Source organism: Vanacampus margaritifer, chromosome 1 (genome assembly GCF_051991255.1).
Source record: "Vanacampus margaritifer isolate UIUO_Vmar chromosome 1, RoL_Vmar_1.0, whole genome shotgun sequence".
NCBI classification, from domain to species: Eukaryota; Metazoa; Chordata; class Actinopteri; order Syngnathiformes; family Syngnathidae; genus Vanacampus; species Vanacampus margaritifer.
In genome coordinates, this window is record NC_135432.1 from 39289881 (window position 1) to 39310736 (window position 20856).

At 41.0% G+C, this 20856-nt stretch overlaps 1 protein-coding gene across 9 annotated transcripts in view; it reads right to left on the minus strand.

The window, feature by feature from the left end:
• The window catches only part of itpr3 (inositol 1,4,5-trisphosphate receptor, type 3), a 214217-nt gene that overhangs the window by 149627 nt on the left and 43734 nt on the right, over positions 1-20856 (minus strand). For 5 of the 9 annotated variants that reach the window (XM_077554890.1, XM_077554882.1, XM_077554909.1 and 2 more), the window contains 9 exons: positions 20466-20552; positions 18126-18284; positions 11242-11340; positions 11025-11108; positions 6282-6428; positions 6103-6198; positions 4973-5017; positions 4770-4912; positions 4581-4680 (listed from right to left, as the gene is read on the minus strand). In XM_077554890.1, the coding sequence (XP_077411016.1) occupies positions 4581-4680; positions 4770-4912; positions 4973-5017; positions 6103-6198; positions 6282-6428; positions 11025-11108; positions 11242-11340; positions 18126-18284; positions 20466-20552 (960 nt within the window). Of the gene's footprint in view, positions 1-4580; positions 4681-4769; positions 4913-4972; positions 5018-6102; positions 6199-6281; positions 6429-11024; positions 11109-11241; positions 11341-18125; positions 18285-19267; positions 20432-20465; positions 20553-20856 lie in introns of those variants that run through there. The other 4 variants (XM_077554900.1, XM_077554947.1, XM_077554955.1 and 1 more) reach the window with 3 other exon arrangements.

The following is a 20856-nucleotide window of genomic DNA, read 5'->3' on the forward strand; positions in this document are numbered from 1 at the left end:
TCCATGAATGATGCCACAAACACCTAAACAGTGCTTTACTTCAGTAAAACACTACCACCAATAATGAAAAAGTGTTTTTTGATAGCAAAATACGTTTATTTACATTCAACAGTGTAACAATTTGACAAAACAATTTGGCAAACTATTTACAAATGTGTGCAACTGTGGTACTATTTACAATTGTGTGGATGTTTCAACTAAAGTTTTTCTTTTTGTGTAACACTCCCCTGCGTGCAAGGGGACGCAGCAGGATTTGCACAACAGATTAGTTTCACTGCGATTGCCCCTTCGCGTGCAGACCTTACAATTTCTTGCCGGCCTTTTCTCCCGGGGAGTAGTAGGTATATACTGCAGTGTGTGTTTGGCCATGTTGCCATCAAGTCTACTCTCAGGATCATGATACGGTGACCTGGTGTTACGTCTGGCTTCCTCATGTCCTTCAGTTCCTATACCGGGTGGTAAGAGATGTTCTGATCAATCTTATCCACTCCATTCATGGTGGCATCGTAGTCCAGAACCAGTAACTTCTCCATGATCAGACTGTACCCACTCCTCCGATGAATATGCATTGGACTCGGGGTACTCTTCATCGTCTGATTGAACGTCCACCTGTGCAGAAGTGCTCGGTTGTGCACCGCGTTTTCCGGCGTTAGCATCGCTAGCCGGTGAGGCTTTACGACGTGATCATAGCCGCCGCGTCAACGCTTCCAACTTTGGCGGCAACCTTGGAGTCACCATCATCATCATCGTCGGCATCAATGTGCTCTTTAGCATTGGTCGATGCTTTTCGTCTTTGAAAAAAATGCTCAAGCGTGAGCTGCTTGCAACCGGTCGCCATTTTCACTTCCTCAGCCATTCTCCCCTCAACACTCTAGCTCCGCCTCACGTCTTCTACTGACGCCTACCCGATCTTGTCCAAAGAGAGTCATCGCTGCCATCTAGTGCCCAAAAATAGTCATTATACTAACTCGATCTGCTTGATACTTTCAGCACAGCTGGCCAAGGCTTTCCTGCACCCGTTTCCAAAAAAACAAACAAAAAAAAACATAGTTAACATCTTTTAACGTTTTTGGCGGCCCTCATTTGGATTTTACTAAACGTTATTAAACGTTTTTGGCAGTCAAAGAGTTAATGTAATACATGAGCATTTGGGGTTGGTTTTTAATGTGATTTTAAAGTGATACAAGACTTATAACTAATTTTCCAGTATTGGATTAGACATTGTGTATAAAGCATGGCCTAGCAGAGTAAAAGTCGCCCGGATGTTTACCGACCAGAGTTAACAATGTCAGTGGCGACTTGACTGGTTATTTGAGCCTCTGTAACACGTAACTTGCAAACACTCCCTAACTTTGACTCACTACGCTATGAGCCGGCCATTTTCATTTCATGTTTGCTTTCGGCTGGACACAAATATTTGCTTCTTTGCTATAGGGCGTAATTCCACCTTTGATGTCCGCCGTGGGACACAATAATTCCTGTGGCTGCAGATAAATGTTGAAGCTAAAATATGAATAAGAGAGTGAGAAAAAAAGACCCCTCAGCAGCAGATTCATCACACACAAACATCCCAAAATGTATGAATGTGTAAATAATAATTCTAGAAACATAAATGTACAAGTAAATATACATTTTAACAAATTAACTTAAATGCTTGATCCTCAGCGTGTGGACCTTTGCAAAGCGAGGCGTCTTTTTTCGCTGGCCCTACCCAACGCTTCAAAGGGTGAATGCTTAACATCATATGGTTAATCTCTACTTAAAGACATTTTTATCTCGGAAATGTATTGGCACAAACATCCGATTAGTACGCTACGTGTGTTTCTCGTAAGTTTCTGAGTTGTTTTTTTCCTTGGAAATCTGCCACTTTATGAAGTAGCAAGTTTGCCACTTTATGAAGTCGCAAATTTGCCACTTTAAAAAGTGTCACTTTATAAAGTCGCAAATTTGCGACTCCTTTTTTTTTTAATCTACCGATTTGACATGTCATCATCATTGCTCCCTCTCTTTTTATTCTCTTTTTCTTTTTTTGTATGTGCGTGAGTATGTGCATGTGCGGGTGTCTGTGTGCATATGTGCGTGCGTGTGAGTGTGTGCTCATTAATTCACCTAAAACCTATTAAAAATCCCATACCGTTCGCAAATTTGCAACTCTTAAAAAAATATATATTTATACGTGGCCCTAATACGCTGTTGTACCTTCTCCCTTGCTGTCTCTGATTTAGGGTTTTTTCTTTCCCATCATTGTCCTTTGACAACAGACTCAAATTTTTCCCTCGGCCTCAAGATTCTCGGCTTCAGAGTTTTCCTGTTTCCCATAATGCTCAATTAACTCTTTGACTGTCAAAAACGTTAAATAACGTTTAGTAAAATCCTACGGAGGAGCGCCAAAGACGTTAAAAGACGTTCACCAATTATTTTTTTTTTGGGGGGGGGGAACGGGTGGAGGAAAGCCTTGGCCAGCTGTGCTGAAAGTATCAAGCAGATCTAGTTAGTATAATGCCTATTTTTGGCCCCTAGATGGCAGCGATGACTCTCTTTGGACAAGATTGGGTAGGCAACAGTAGAAGACGTGAGGCGGAGCTAGAGTGTTGAGGGGACAATGGCTGAGAAAGCCATAATGGCGACCGGTTGCAAGCAGCTCACGCTTGAGCATTTTTTTCAAAGACGAAAAGCATCGACCAATGCTAAAGAGCACATTGATGACGACGATGATGATGATGGTGACTCCGAGGTTGACGCCGAAGTTGGAAGCATTGACGCAGCGGCTATGATCACGTCATAAAGCCTCACCGGCTAGCGATGCTAACGCCGGAAAAAAACGCGGCGCACAACCGAGCACTTCTGCACAGGCGGACTTTCAATCGGACGACGAAGAGTGCCCCGAGTCCAATGCATATTCATCGGAGGAGTGGGTACAGTCTGATCACGGAGAAAACAGTGGTTATGGACTACGATGCCACCATGAATGGAGCGGATAAGATGGATCAACCACCCGGTATAGGAACTGAAGGGCATGAGGAAGCCAGACGTAACACCACCGTAACGTCACCGTATCATGATCCTGAGAGTAGACTTGATGGCAACATGGCCAAACACACACTGCAGTATATACTTGCTATTCCCCGGAAAAAAAAAGCCAGCAAAAAAGTGTAGCATCTGCAATCGCAGTGAAACTAATCCGTTGTGCAAAATCCTGCTCCGTCCCCTTGCACGCAGGGGAGTGTTACAAAAAGAAAAACTGTATTTGAAACATCCACACATTTGTAAATAGTTTGCCAAATTGTTTTGTCAAATTGTTACACTGTTGAATGTAAATAAACGTATTTTGCTATCAAAAAACACTTTTTCGTTGTTGGTGGTAGTGTTTTACAGAAGTAAAGCACTGTTTAGGTGTTTGTGGCATCATTCATGGGAAAAAAAAGGTGTCAAATTCACTAGAGTGCATGAAATAATATCGTTTCACAAAAAGCTTGATTTCTCCGTTTTTTGTTTCAAAACAGAGCATTTGGGTGAAACTAACAATTTTCTATTGTTGATTACTGAAAAACGGAATAAGGTAGAAACAAACTTTTTTTCTGATGAAAGATGAGAGTCCAATCTTTCATTTGGTAGTATGTGTGTTTTTCCATAGTCCAAACACAACATTTTCTGTGGACCTTGAAAGATCACTCAAAATGCTTAAATCGTCTGGCACCCACGGCATCCCTTTTCTGAAAACGTCTAGCAGTCAAAGAGTTAAGGGAGTATCTTTTGGGCTTTCCGCAACTAACGGCTTGGGTTCAATTTTACCACCGTTTGTATGTTTATTTTTGTGACGCCCACCTAGTGATTCTCTGCCCATGCATCAACTGCGCTTCAGCCAAAGTTGAGGACACCTGTTCAGCGTTTCTGTTGGTGTAGTCGAAATTTGCATTTGAGCCCAACTCATTGGGGGAAACAGGGTTTTTTTTCTCAAATTTCTTATTCAGATTTTTGCTTCAACATTTTTCTGCAGCCAAATCAGTTTGTTTTTTCTTTTTGAAGAGCAACTTCCATCGCTCCCCACTGTTCATCATTGCGAAGCTCCATCGTAAGTGCACCCTTTTGCAAATTAACCAAACGTACTGCTGGTGCATAATTGTGTGTTTTTTATATTTCCAAACACCCATGTTGAAGTTTAGTATCTTCATTTAATAGTTATGCTTTATACTTACATTTCATATTCCAGTTAGGTTACATGTTTTGCTTTATCAGTTTCATTTTGGGGTTTTTCCTGAAAATTAACTAATAAAATAGTTTAGATACTGCATTGAACTTTTATGTTTGTGCAAAAAGAACTGGTTTATTTATTATTACTACTAGCATACAAGTCCAATCTGAACTGTGTGTGTTTGCGTGAATCCTTCATTTAACCAACGAATCATGAAATTGTATTACCGAGGTTTGTTGTTTGTTTGCCTCTCCAAATTAATTAGACGTGATGCCCCTAGAGGCGACCAAGCGAATTACACATCTCGAGTAGTGTTCTTTTATTTTTCGTCAAAAACGACAAGACCAATTTACGCTACAGCTGTCAGTAAAAGACTTGATGAACCAACCATGAGTCTGATGGGTCTCTCTTCATCAACATCGATAGGGACATTAGTGCTCTGGATCCATGTGTTGGTGCAAAGATGCCTCAAGCGGACATATGAGTTCCTGGAAGCAGGCATTCAATTTACGGTCTCCTTTTCACATTAAAAGCACTGGTATTATACTCTGAAAGGCCAGCAAACAATAGCCCGTACCGCGGAACGAAAGAGTCGGTTTTCTGCAAAGTGGTGGGATCCAGCTCAAAGAGTGAGGCAATATCGTTGCCATGCGTCATGGCCACCAGCTTGTACTTGATCCTCTCGCCATGCGAACGCTTGCTGCCGTGATTGCCTTCCATCTGCATGTAGGTAAAAGGTTAGGTTGAATGTCCGTCAAAAGTCAACTATCTCCAACTCACCAAGGAGGACATCTCTGCACTGTCGCCTCGGTAACCAGGATTCTCCTGTAAGGACATGAGGAAAAATTGTTAATTTTGTTGACTTCAATCAATTTTTTTTGTGGAATTAAGTATTTGAATATTTATCTACAGATATCCTATATATTTTTGCAATCAGTCATATGACTAAGACTGTCCTATGGAATCAACATCTATTTGATCACAGATCTCTACAAAACTCTTGTTTTCAGTTGTTGCCTGCCAGGATTTTTTCTCTATGCCTTTCCATTTCATATTTTGTTTTGCCATGTCTTAAATTCTGAGCCGAGATCTTCCTTAGTTTCAACAGTTGACGTGGGAGCCGGTCGTTCCCCATTTTGTGCACATGGCCAAGCCAGCCAAGATATTTCTCGATTAAGATATCAGCCATGCATGGCAGGTTTGTTCAGCGCAACGGCATATGAAGCATGTTCGGCCACTTGCAGCCAAAGAGGAGATAAAAATAATAAAAGATAAAATAATTGCTGATGCAGCATGGCTGGTATTGCGTCGGTATATTCCGATATGAGGCTTGGTAAAGTGTTTTGGGCAGCATATGGTGTACATATAAAGCACAATTAACTCATTCACTCCCAGCCATTTTCACTGAAGCAAACCCCATCGCTCCCAGCTGTGTTACTGATTTTGCAAGGTCCACAGAATATTGTGTTCTATTGCTATAAAAAGATGGAACCTACCAAAAGATTAGTCTCTTTTTTCCTCTGGAAAAAATGTATATTTCCATCTGTTTCCGTTTTGCAGCAATTAGCGTTAGAATATAGCAAAGTTTCATCATTATTCACAAACCTGTTGAAAACACTATGAAAAAGAGCTTGTTGCAACATAGACCTGGCTGATCTCTTATACTCTGCTGGCCGTTTTTTCTAATAACTACCATGGCTTTTAGCGACCTCTTCAGGGCAGAAGCATCATCAAAGTTAAAATAGAACGTGTTTATACATTTTGGGAACAAATGAGTCAAAGTACACTTCATTTATCATTCACCATTATTATATATTTTTTAAACTCTCGTGTGTGTTTTATCGGCAAAAGTACAATTAGTAACACATTCAAATGGATTTGTGATTCAGTGGTTTAACTGTAAAGGTTACCTCTGCTGCCAGGTAGTTTCCAGTGGCAAGGTGTTTGAAGCGATACAAACTGTTCCAGTGTCCTGCCCCTCCACGACACGGATCATGATGGACAACCTGGAGGAGCGATTGGGACACAAGAAGAGGAACCAGACTTAAAGAATTACCAGGAAGTACTTTTTAAACAAAGCTATTCCTACCTCAACCTCCCACAAAGCATTGGAACTGGTTGCCGACGTGGCTGATTGTCTCAAGGTTGTGCGAAGGAAAACGTGAAGTTTGTTCTTGTACTCGTCACATGTCAGAAACTTCTCCTGCTCAGCATGAAACAAACGAACCACATCGCCCTGCGGGAAACAACGGTGTTAAAATGCTCGGCAGCTTTGTCCTTATTTTGCATCATGCTGAGATCTGAATGTAACTAAGAAAGAATCCTTTCGCTAAGATGCTCCCAACCTTAGTTACTGTTGCTAAACCTAACAACCGCACAATGTGAGGCCGTCTGCACTCCTTTTATAAATAATAGGGATGGGCAAGTACTAGTGGTGTAACGGATCAGGAAAGTCACGGTTCGGATCGGATCAGGGAATTGAGTCACGGATCGGATCGTTTTTCGGATCAGCAAAAAAAAAAAAAAAAAAAAAAAAGATAAATAGTACTTTGTCTTTATTTATAAAGCGCTTTTTCCATTAAATTTAAAAAAAAAATCATAAAAAATGTCTAATATAGCCCTTTAGGATTTAGGAACACAACTTTTACGTGAAATATGAGGCAGAAACATTCAAATTTTTACATGGTTCATGTGTAAAATAACAAGGTATTAATGGCTTAAAGTTGTGTTCCTATGTTTGATATTTTGAGTTGAATTTTTTTGTTTATAAAACAAATGAAGACAAAGTTCTGTTTATCTTTTTTTAAATAATGAAAAGACCTCAACATGCAACTTGACGCACATTTCCTTCCTTTAAACATTGAGAGTGAATTACAAAGTAGCCTTATTCCAGAATATTGAAAAATAATTCAAGTAAGCCAGGTACCAGCAGTCAAACATTCCAGCGCGCAGCCAGACACTCGTTGATCATGCTAACAGCCAGCGGCTAGCCACTGCCGGTCTGGTGCGGACTGCCATGAAGATTATGGGGGTCAGGAATCATCCTTCCCTACAGATTCTTTATGAGCGGTCCGTCACCGGACTGGCACAGAAAACTGTTACTGGCCCGACTCACATTCTGTATCATGAGTTCCAGCTACTGCCTTCCGGCAGGAGATTCTGGGCCCCCAGAACCAGGCTGAACCGCTACAAGAACTCATTCCTGCCGACATCCATCAAACTGCTTAACAACCGACATTAACTCAGTACAATAAGATATATGGTGCAATGTTGTGTGTGTGGAATATATGCAGCCGTGCTGTACATACTCATGTGTATATGTATATATATATATATATATATATATAGGAGTGTGTGTGTGTATATGGGTGTGTGCAGTCCTCATGTATGTACTTCTCTACACATGTAGACTTCTGGGAAGTCTTCTACTTATTGCTGCACTTCTTATTTAATTTTAATTTTACCTCTTTCTATTCTGTTGTTTTCTCTTTACTGTAAACTGCAGCTGGACGGAGTCCAGGAAAAAGTTCCCCACGGGGAAAATAAAAGTATATCGTATCGTATCGTACTTACGTCTAAGACTTTTGCTGTATCATACAATGATGGCGTAATTAATTAGAGGTTTCTTAGTGTCCTAAATTAGTGAATGAACATGAGTTCAGGATAGCGTTGTGTTGATGTTGGTCGCAACTACAATGCCGATCACCTACGGTAATGAAGCGTCTAAAAGGGAAGTCAAGCTAGCCATCACGCCACGACGTGGGCAAACTTCAAAGTAAAAGTATATTACTGTATTTGGTCAACTTTATTTTGAAGTTAAGCTTAGCGTGTTACGTTGAGTATGTTTCAGCTTACTTGAAATGTCAGAATGGTATTGATTTTTAATGCGCACTTTGTTTTTTTTACCTGTTACCTATTGTGTCACATTGTGACACCATAGCAAGTGTGAAAAAGAGCCACGGTCACTTTAAAGAAATATTCAGACTATCAAAATCATTGCCTTCACATCATGATGAGTAAGGAACATGGCTGGAAGGTCATTTTTTGTTGTGCGGTTTCATTAAGTGAAAAGCATGAACTGAAATCTTGCTCAACAGTCAACACATTCATGGTGCAGGCGGGAACAAACTTAAATTAAAATGGTTTAGTATTAAGAGATTTTTCTGTCATTTTGCTTTTTATGCAAATTGTTGTTGGTGACAATCGCTATGATTGGTTATTAGCCAGAAAATGCAAATCAATTGTTACTTTCCTTAACCCCTCTAGTAATCTCCTACTACAGAGGCTAAGCATATATTGTTGTTATCTAATGCACAAAAACTTTATTTTTCTTGGAACCAACATACAGTTTGCTGACTGAATTTTTCTTTTATGGAACCTTGACTCTGCATGGCATGGGAAACAATGACTTCCTAATATGGAGAGCATATGAACCAACAGTGTCTATCTCATGTGCCATTAAATACACAAAAACATTCACCCATTCTCATCTAGTAGCTTCAATTAGCGTGCATGGATTAGCCACTCTGGAGTATCAATTCCGTCAATATTGACTATTGTCAGTCCGTCAACGATGGATGCTATGGCGGACGCCCATTTCGCTGAGGGAATGACGAATGACGGATTGACAATTACAATGCTGTTCAGCTTGAAATATTGACAATTTGACGATGATGGAAGGGTGTCCTGACTATTGACGATTGCCAAATGATGGATGCTCAATTCATTGACGTGCCCACTTCTGTTATTTTCATCAGTCATCTGAGCTTTAATGAAAATGTGCTCACATACTACTGCTTGAGAAACACTGATTTGATTGGTTATGATGATACTCGGCAGGCTGTTAAGCTTTGGTTTTTCAAGGGGAAGAGGTTTGGGAGGTTTCAGAATGAGAGCTGGACCCTCTGTGTTGAACAAAACAATGTTCACATAAAATAAGCCTTTTTTTTCAATGTCTTCTTTTAAAGTTGAGTAAAGACTGTGACGTAGTTGGCCCTGCCACCCACTGGCTCAGTCTCAATACACGCCTCCTAAAATGCCTTCTAACCCCGGAATTACACCGGTGGCGGAGCAATTTGTTTCCATTCTATCAGGTTGTTCAAATTACACCGACTGAGTATGCGCTGCGGATCGACTGCGGACCAGCTGCGTCGTGCCGCAGGCCGCCGCATGGGTAGACCTATTTTCTATTTTTGCCGGACGACGCATCTGTCAGTATCCGTCAAATGGCAAACTAACGTAGAACATATCGAGCGGGACAGGAAGACCGACGCGGTTTCAAAATAGAAAATTCTGGTTACTTTCAGAATAAAACATTCGCCACTCACCAGATCCTATTTCATAATCATGTCAGCAAAACGTCATAATGCTTAACCCTTAATTCACTGCAGAGAATATGGACGAGGAGAGATTTGACACGGCACATCCTTTTTATTTGGACAACCTAAAAATTGATGCTGCAAGGAACGTCATAGCAGAAGCTGTGAGAGTGGACGGTGAGTTCAATCAAAGGAAGTCGACCTCTCTTTCTGCTTCTCTGTTGGGCACATACTTTGTGTGTTTGTCGTTGTTAATGCCGCAGTATTGCAAGCGACCACGTGAGATGCGACGAGAAGTTGTCGGTGACGGAGCTGCCGGACCGCCATAAAATTCGTCCATAAAATTGACGTGTCCGGAGCACGCAGTCAAGACGCAGCGCAACAGAGCTGCAACACACACGCATGCGGTGTAATCCCGGGGTTAGTGAGTTGCTGAAAGACCACGCCCAAGCCTCTCCCTATTTGCAACCCAACGGTCCTCCAGACAAAACCCCCTTTGAGCGCCAATATCAAATCTTAGTGAGAGGTAGAGCAAGAGTTTGATTTCCTTTTGAGTACACCTTTAATTAGGCGGGAAATGCCATTATCGGGCAACCCAGCTGCGACAAATGGTCGCAAGGCACATACGTCATCTAAATGCAACGCTAGCTTGCCCGATGTAAGTCACAGCATTGCTGTGTGTTGCTTGCGTAGCTAACAAGGAGTATGTGATTCTACCATCCCTAAGAGTAACACAAAACAAAAAGAAATACACACATTGTATATTTAAATACAAAACATGCTTTGTTTATAAAACATCGCTAGCACTAATGCTGAATTCGATGGCGGATCCCATTCAAATGCTAACAGGAAATTAACATCAACTTCAGGAGTGCTATTCGTTCAAATGACGGCTATTCAAACACAAACGCTTTGGAAACACAGACACAGATAAGATAACACTACTCAAAGGCACAATTTTTTCCCACGATGTGAAAAACTATTTGTATTAACAGAGCTCAAATGCGACCTTCTTCCATACCTTTGTACCTACTCCATGCATGCACGGCACCACAAAGGCCAACCCTTGCAGGGATCGTCTGTCTTTGTTTTTGTTATTTTATTCTAAAATTGCTAAGTCATGCATCATTTGTTTAACTTTTTATTTTACCTTATATCGCCCTTACCTTTCAATGAATATTGCTTGTATATTTCCTGGTAACAAATTATTTCTATCTGGGACACTTTAATCAGGGGTTCATCTGTCCTAGGATACTTTAACCCACAGGAGTTAATCTGTCCTAGGACGCTTTAACCCAATGCTTTTAAAGTGTCGGTAGGGTTAATCTATCCTGTTACATGGATCTGTCTTTTGTCATTGATCATCAAATGATGGATGCTCAAAATTTATTGATGCGCCCACCTCTGTTTAACAGGGTGTGATGTGGACCAGTGTGCTTTGCTTGACTGTCTTGTCTGCGCATGGGAGGGTGTGGTTTTGTGAAAGGCAAACGGTGGTTGGCAATATGACTCACGCCTTTGAGCACATCATCCCTGTGGTCACTGAACATCATGAACAAGTTGATCTTCCAGCTGGTGTTGCAGTTGACAGAGTTGATCTGCAGGAGGCGCACACATGCACATGATCACATGCACACGCGCGTACACACACACACACACACAAGTATACGGAGTCAGAGGGGTGTGGTTGTGTGCTTTGAGCGTGACACACAGCTCAAGTGGCGCTCGCACCTCCTTACAGCCCGGGTGGTCACTCAGCTCGTAGTTTGATGCATGAAGCGGCTGGCCGGCATTGACTGGGTTCAATATCACTTTGTCTCCCACCACCACCTGTAGGCACCCAAACACGATTATCACAATTATGAATCATAATTCACTTACAATAGCTATTACATTTTGATGGTTTATAATGTTATTGCCATCCTTGACTGAAGCCTGAAGTAACTCATACCCAGCTGGTTGCCCTCAAGTCCACAAAATATAAAATCAATGACTAAAAGATAGGTGCGAGATGGTGGATGACAATTGACCACAAATGAGAAGAACCACAAAAATGACTAATTGTCAGTGTTGGGCAGTTGCAACGTGACACGTAATCACACCATTTGTTTAAAAACTAGAGGTGTCAGTTGATAAAATTTTGTAATCGTAATTAATCACATGATGTCAATAGTTAATTAGTTAGATTAATCACAAATTTTACATATGTTCTAAATGTAAACTAAAATGTACAATAATAGTAATAAAGTTTTCATATTCTTGTTAACATAAAAGTCAAAAAATGTTAAACTAATAGAAATATGGCTGCATCTTTTAGTCATTGATACAGTAATTTCAAAATAATTTATAAAATTTAGTTGCACTGTGTTGTAAAATATTATATTGATTTGTGTTAAGGTAATTTTTCTGCCACTAGATGGCATAATTGCATTTGTAAGACGGTGACAGCTCATTGCATTTTTCTTTTCATATACTGTAAAGAGCTATCTAATCTTTAACATGAAGTAACCATTCGAGTCAAGGACGGATCTGTCGAGGAAGGACGCATCTGTACTCGCTCCTGCTCTCACTCATGACTTCTAATTATTTCGTTGATTTTAACATTGGGATTTTTAACTACATTGTTACAATATGCCTAGCGGAAAAAGAGCTGACGAGATTGAAGAGATAAAATCTTCTCTTGCAAAACTCAAATAAATGGTCACAGAAAATACTTGAAATGAAAAAGAGCATCGAGCCACTTCTGCAGGAAATTTAGCAGTTGAAGAAAGAGACACAAGAAAAAGATCGACGCATTGTCGCCTTGGAACAAAAAGTGGATGATTTGGAACAGAATCGTCGTATCAACGATGTGATAGTTACAGGTATCCAGATTAAACCACGCCACGGCCCTCCGGTGAGAGCTGCACAGTGCAGATGATTCTGACCAAACTTCAGTCAACGAGACTGTGGAACTGGATTAATTGTGGATCCAGCGCATATTGAGATGTGCTTTTTGCTTCCAAATGGGGGGACACAACCATCGGCAGTTCTGATCAGGTTTGTTGACAGGAAGAAACAGATTGGTCTTTTGAGATATAGCTACAAGCTTAAAGGTAAACATGTTACATCAACAAAATTCTCACTAAGCGAAATGCTGACATTGCCAAAAGGGCGCGGCAATTGAGAAAGAATGAAACAAAAGAAAACTCACCTGCTCAGAAGAAAATACGGATCGTGAAAAGAGTGGAAGAATTGGCGGAGTTTGAGAGACAATACCTACAATCAGTAACTCACATGATTAAATTGTAGATAATGTCTTACCCAAATGAAATTATTGTAACATATTATTAATTAACCCAAAACTGGAGTTGCTATGATTTGAACAATGTAAATATAGCATATGATTATTTGCTGACACTGCCAAGGTTACCCTCTTGTTTATACACCTGCATTGATAACATGTATTGCTGTTGTAAGAATGTGAACATTGTCTGGCTCTAATTTTGTTTGAACATTTGATACAACATGCAAGGCTGTCGTGAAAAGGCTGTATTGTGGCTTCAATGAATTTGCTGTCAATATTCACAATGGGGTTGGTGAATTTGGTTCCTGGATGGGGCTGGCGGGCGCTACTCTGCTCGGTGGGTGGCCATGGTGAGTCCTAAGGAGTATCAAGATCTACAAGTAAGCATCATCGGATTGCTGTGGACGCAATGGTCAGAATGCAAGCCGATCTACTCTTCTGAAAACCACAACATGTGTGAAAGCTGATCCAAGGTCAGCGAAGACGCTACTGGTGAACGAGAGAGCATACACTCGTCTTGCCTGCTTGCCTGGTGGGGTTCACTAATTCCAAATGACTGGGACTAACCGCAATTTACACATGGACATTCAAGATGAACTGAGCGAGGAGTGTGCAGACATAAGTCTGGGATTAAAGGATATATGAATCAATAATCTTAATCAATGAATATGACTGATGTGTTTAGTAAGAATCGATAGGGGACGGGTTACTAATAAGCCATGGCTTCTACCCGTCAGCCCTTCTTTCGGATTTCAATGTTGCAAATTATGTGATGGGATTGATGTAACCTGTAATAATGTGTCAGAAAGGAAAAAATGAATAAAACAAAGCAAAACAAGTAAGGAGAGGCCATTAATTGTGTGTTAAAAAAAAGAGTGGCATTAAAAGGAACTTTAAATTAACTCAAAATGAACACACTCATTTTGACATGCCTATTAAAAACATTTCTCAAGATCGTGGTAGTTAACGTCGCTGCATTAAATATTAAATGACTTTTCATTTCATTGATCACATAATGCGATACATTTTTCCAGGTTGCTCTAGACCAAGTGTGCTCAAGTTTGGTCTTTGAGAGCCCCTATCCAGCCTGTTTTCCATGTTTCTCTCCACTAACACACATGATTCAAGATCAGGATCGTTATCAGGCTTCTGCAAAGCTTGCTGATTAGCTGATCATTAGATTCAGCTGTGCTGCAGGAGGTAAGGCTCGATGACCGAACTTGAGCACCCCTGCTCTAGACCAATGTCTCCTAACGTGGGTTTAATTGAAACCTAGAGGTTCTGTGAGTCAGTCGCAGGGGTTCAATGGAGGTCATGACTGTGTGCGTCCATTCTGGTCATCCAACTTGTATAATTCATGACAAGTCTCTCAGCTTTTAGCATCACCAAGTTAGCGAAAGCCTTTGAGATACTCATATTGTTTGTTACATATCTTTCTGAGCAATCCTCGTGAATATTATGCATTTAAAAAACAAAAAATCCAACATAATTACGGATCTTACCCAAATGCATCTCTTCCGTTTGAAAACACATACCTACAGTATCTCACAAAAGTGAGTACGTACCTCACAATTCTGCAGATATTTAATTAGATCTTTTCATAGCACAATACTAAAGAAATGACAATTTGACACAATGAAAACTAGCCAGTGTACAGCTTATATAACAGTGTAAATGTATTGTTCTCACAAAATAACACAAAATACAGCCATTAATAGCTAAACACCTAGCAACAAAAGTGAGTACAATCCTAAGTGAAAATGTCGAAATTGAGCAGTTAGTTTTTCTTCCTTTGCAACGGCATATGACTAATTATTGTGAATAGGGAGCAGGTATGTTAAATTTGGCATCACAGCTCTCATACACTCATCCTGGTCATTGAAAGTTCAACATGGCACCTCATGGTGATGTATTTGAATTCAGCCATTTATGTAATTTTAAAGGTGTCTAGTGACGCAATAAATGTCAAGTTAGGGCTGCTCGATTATGGAAAAAATAATAATCACAATTATTTTGGTAATAATTGAAGTCACAATTATTCAATATGATTATTTTTTGTGCTCAAAACAAAAAAATGTTTAAACATTTGAAAATATTAAGACAAATACAATAATTTGAAACACTAAAATTATTTAAGTTCCTCTTGGACCAAACAGAATTTTTAATAATATATATTATTTATGTTACAGCAGCACAGTGGATGACTGGTTAGCACGTCCGCCTCCCAGTGCAGAGGACGTGAGATTGAGTCCGGGCTTTGGCTGTGTTCTCCCTGTGCTTGCGTGGATTTTCTCCGGGTACTCCGGTTTCCTCCCACATTCCAAAGACATGACAAGATGGCATAGGCAGGGGTCGACAATTACGCCTGATGGCTATGTCGGCCCACTTGAAGTTCATTAATGGCCACCATTGAAACATCTCAGGCCAACTTATTATCTCATTCACTCCCAGCCATTTTCACTTTGCTTTGCCTTTGCTCCCGGCTGTTTTACTGGATTTTGACTGATTTTGCAAGGCCCACAGAATATTGTGTTTTATTGTTATAAAAAAAAAACATGGAACATTGCAAAACTGGATGCATTTTGGGAACCACAGATATGCAAAATAGGACACATCCATAACTGTACGGCTCCGTGCGCTCCATATTCGTGGACAACTGGACGTCAAAAAACAAACAATTAAGGATGCATGTTCTGTATCAATTGCAAACGTTTTAGTGTGCACAAAAAAGTAAGTGAAGTGAAGATCGGTTGACATATGAGCAAGTTATGATTTATTTCACTTAATAATTTATTAAACACCTGTCCTCAAAACAAACATGTCAATTTGCATGTGTATGGCATTAAACGCATTTGCTTTTTCACCACATAATAAACATCATAGCCCGAGCTTCGTTACATTTCAATCACGACAGATAAAAGCCTTTGATCATCGCAGAAAGTTTTAAATTGAGCGGGTGTTGCTGTCTGTGCCTGTAGTGGACATTGGGTTTAATGACCTGTGTAATATTCTCAACACTCAATCTTGTATTTATATTTATTCATTTTATTAACAGCGACGCGGTCAGCATATGATGCTTAAGTATCTGGCATTCTTCTTCATGGCTTTCTTCTTCTGCTGTTTCAGACACGTAGGGCCCGACTAATCGTATGGATGCCAAAATCTGACGTGAGGTATCGGACCAAGCCAGCGATATACAGGGCCAGTACTGCTTCTGGCGGAGGTCACTACACCCAAAAAGGCTTAACTTAGAACCCTGTGAGGCTATAAGAAGATTGCCAACACCCGAAAACTGAGCTTCAGTGTGGCCAAGACTTTCCAGCAATTAAACAGGACATGTTCCACTCAGAATTCAGAAATAAGTTGAAGCGGGGGGGGGGGTTCTGGTTAGGGGTGCAGTTGGGGGTCAGCCTGTCAGTGCTCAAACCATATAACGTGGTCGGTTATGCGCATTTTTTTCTAAATTGTATTGCCTCTCAACCTATGCGGTTCCGTCCGTGGGTCGCCAGCCGCCTTGATGTTGGTTGATGGCTTCATGACGTCTACTACTTTATGACGACACAAACGGTCACTTACGTGTTGCCGTGAGCACTTGTGGATTCGTTTGTTCTGTTGGTGAAGAGGCCGGTTTTCCGCCTCCTCTCCCACACGAAGATAGGAGCCTGTTGACTTGCGCACTCTCATTGCGCGTCGATTGGCGGCTGCTATGGACGACGACGCTCGCTGTAAGCAATGTGTCGGCTCCTTCTGGCCCGAAGAGGGACGCACTAACTGCTGTCTTGACTGTAACGCAGTGGCGACAGCTGCTGCGATGGTCCTCACTCCGGTGAATGCTACAGTTGTTGCGCCTCACCAGGACGCAGCAGCTGCCCAGGGGCGGTCATTGCCGACGGGGGAAGCCCTTAGGGAGGCTGTGAGGTGCCCTAGCCCTCAGTGGCGCTTGATGAACGAACTGGTCATTAAAACGTACAACACGGCAACAGTGGTAGCACGCTTGGCCAATGCACAGGCGCATCTCCTACTAGGTCTCTCCGCAGCTTTGAAAGACAACGTAGTGGATGAGGCTACATCATTCTGTAACATGGCACTGAGAAATGTATACCTCCTTTCGAGGGAGCATGGCCGTGCAATGTCTTTGCTCATCCAGGCGCGCCATCAGGTCTGGTTGGCTCAGTCTCCCTTGTGTGAGCCCTCCCGGAAGGGATTGCGTGTCTGCGGTACCGGGTCATGTGTTCGGTTCTGCAGCGAGGAGCCGGCTGGAGCGCACAGTGCGGTGCTGATGACGCAAGGTGTAAGCTCCCTCGCCTTGCCAGGCCCTATGCTCTATCAAACTCTCCCGGCCGCCCCTCTGTCACGTAATGTGCAGTCCTTTCGGCCTACGGGGGAATACAGGCCTCATCGTCCCTTGCAGGGACATGTCACGTACTTCTCTGACGTTCGTCCCTCTGGCCGTGTCAACATTTACAAGCGGTTATGAATCACACAAATGTGCATATTTAGGCCACTGTGCAGTCGTAACGTGCAAGCCGTCTCCTCGAGACCACTTAGCGGCCGGTTACCATCACAAAGTCACGTCAACTAGGTGCCGAGTTGCCAGTCACGGCAAAATAACCACCGTGGATTATATCTTGGCCAAACAATACGCGACTGCTTCAGTATTATCCAACCACCATCTGCTTTATTATATCTGACCTCTTGTAACCAAACAACCCTCACACGACAAATGTAGCTCCCACTTTAGGCAATTAAAATATACCGGTAATATGGTAGAAAGTATGATATGGCACGTCTCCAATTGAAATGATAGGAAGGAAGGCTAAATCAAAATAAAATGTTAAACTTACATCTTTCACAATTGCAGTCATTGCAAATCCAGCTCTGAAAAGGCTTTCATTAACAAAACATCCTTCGAGAAATGCTGTCAGAACACGTCTTTCAATAAATCCATTGTCTTCTCAAAGACTCGAATGACAGAGCTACCCTTTCTTCTCGATCGTTGTTTTCCCATTATTCTCCATGGAGTATGCGACCAGGAAAAAAAGAGCAGCCAGCTTCTCAAATTTCTGTGGGTGTGACAAACCTTTATCAGAGGCGGTGCCACTAACCCGAGGGGGCATGGTCAAGTGCACTTCCGTGTCTTGCTAACATCACCAAGTCACAAAAGTTTAATGCCCATTTGAAGCACACATTTTAGAAAGGAGGCGTAAGCTAAAGAAGTCGCGGACTGACTATTTTCACACCTGGTTGGATTGTAGACAGGCCGGGGATGCATATTATTGATAGAAAAGTGAAATTGCATACTATGAGACCTTTAAAATGTAATGCCTACATTGTCTCCATTTGCACGCAGCTTCCAGAAAGGTTGTATGAAGAACCAGGAGCCTTCATTGCCGGTGCCATCCAGCGTGACGCGCATAGCGTTCTTCTCCAGAAGCGCTGGCAAACGCTTATTTACTGTCAGGTATTTGTTGCTCTTCATGTGCAGCAGCTGCAAGAAAATGAAAAAAAATGGGGAAAAAAATAATCAAATGCTGAATTATCCTTTCCTCTCTTTTTTTACACAACTTTTTCCAGCCTTTTTTCCCTTGTTGCTGCTCTGTGTGAAATGCACAAACATAAACTGGGGGAGGAGCACAACGCTGCAGGTTGTGAGAACAAATAATGGTGATATACATGTCTTTCATCTGGCATGTCGGCTCTTTGCCAGAAGCTGTAGGAGTGCACGGCAGATGGCCATAATTTTTAGGCATCAAAGAACAAGCACAAAAATATGCCGTGATACAAAGCGCATCGTATCAGATTTCTAAAATGATTTGATTTTATTCACAAGTGCATGATTCGATTCGATTCACACTGATTTTCAGTTAAGGATTTCATGCAGCACCAATTTTAGTTTACACGGAAGACATTCTCAGAAGTACCAATGCTACGAATAGTAGAAACTTCTTGCTCTAACTTGGTGCATTCGTAAAATGAATATGAATATTGACATTAAGAATCAAATCCAATGCAGTTACATTAATTATGGATGTTTTATTGAACATGACCAGATCAAAACAATAAATAATAATTTCAATCAATTACAACCATAGCGCAGGCTTTGTAAATAAAGTGGCACAAAAACACACTGGCAAATCCTGACAATCACATTCCTGTGACGGTTTTTATGTTAATGTTCCAGTGGTTGCAAAACAAATAAACACAAATCCACCTGTATTATAAGAGACACAGCCATAGTACATAATTATGCATCCATATTTTGCGTTTGGGGCATTTGTGTTCCGTCTTTCACTTTCTATTTCAGTTAATATTCAGTTTACTGCTGCATGCATGCACTCCGGGGGTGGTAATGCACCAAAAACATCCACCAACCGTGAAAAGAAAGAAGTCATGCATTACCGCTAGTAGATATTATTGGTGGAACGGTTCACAAATTCCACTGTTTGGTTTGGTTTTCAGTGTTGTACTCACAGTTTTCGGTTCAGTTCGGTATGCAGTTGTAGAAAAATAGAGTAAAAAGTAGTAGTCAAAGTAGTAGTAGTAGTAGTAAAAATAGTTGGAGTAAAAAGTTAAAGTGTATATTATTCACAGCTAATTACTATTATTATTATTGTATTATAATTTAAATCATTATTAATATTATATTTATGCTAAAGCTTCTGCCCCTGTGACAAACCCCGGATACGCAGCAGATAATGGATGGATGGGTTTAACATGAGGTTTTTCTAATGAAAAATAATTGTCTTGGCTTCAAAACTGATCTTAGAATTAAAAGGGAGTCCTCGAGTTACGGCCAAGTTCCGTTCTTACACTTGCGATGTAATCCAAATTTCGACCTAAATCGGATTTCACCGTTAAAGTCGATATTTACATCAAAATACTTTTGTACAGTAATAAAAAAAAAACACATTTGCGCGACCCGGAAGAGCTGGAACCAATATTTTGTTTCATTACTGACGGACGGCAGAACGGAGCTAATTCAAACTTAAACAGGGAAATGTGACTCGACCGGCTGATGGATGTCCGTTGCTGGAGGTAACAACAACACCACTTCAAATAACTTTAAAATGGCGTGATTACTGTGGAAAATTAACCAAAAAGAAGGTGTTAAGAACAAGTCAAAACGACGTAGGTACTCGAAGACTCCCTGTAATCATACAACAAGCGGGGGAGGGGAAGAGCAAAGGAGAAGGGAGCATTCTACAGAGGCTTTGGTGACAAGCGATAACAATTTTTTTCCTTGAAGCACACAAAAGTACATATTGTGCAGCTTTTTCCGTAAAATATTGCAACTTTATGTTTGTAGTATTACATCGTTGGTCTTTTAACACTGAAGTTAAAAGTTAACCATTTCACAGCCAAAGGCAGAGCATTTAAACCTCCAATTTTTCAAATTCTTAAGTCATTACATTTACACACACACAATTATCTCATTGAGCGCCTACCACACCCACTGTGTGTGTAAAACAAAGTCAATATTAAAAGAAAAGTGAGTGTGTGTTTACTTAGTACATGACACATGCTCATTACAGCAGTGGGATGTGTTGCCATGGTGATGAGGGAGGGGTCAGTGTGTGCATACAATATAATTGATTGTGTCAACATTTACACAGAACACAGCACTTTATAATATGAAAGTTGACAACAACAACAAACAAAGCAAAAGTACCTGGATGACAGTTCCATACTTAACCACATCTCCATGAACCTTCTTGTTTTCTGTCTCGTTCTGTTTCTGCTCCAAGTTTGATGCATGCTAAACCACAAGCACAAACACACATATTTCAGGGTCCGACATATGACTGTATAGGGCTACTGGAAGTTACCTGGGCCAGGCCAACTGTACAAATTTCATATCTAAATGTGATGAAATGAACATATTCTTAATTTTTAATATCTAGTATCTAACATTCACTATTTTATTCACTTACATTGATCATGGTTTTATACACTATACACTTACATATCTTAGCTTTTTTTACAGCCACTGTGCATATTCAATTGCCCCCATTCACAGACGCGATGTGTGCTCAGGTGCATTTTGGCCACTTAAGTCTTAC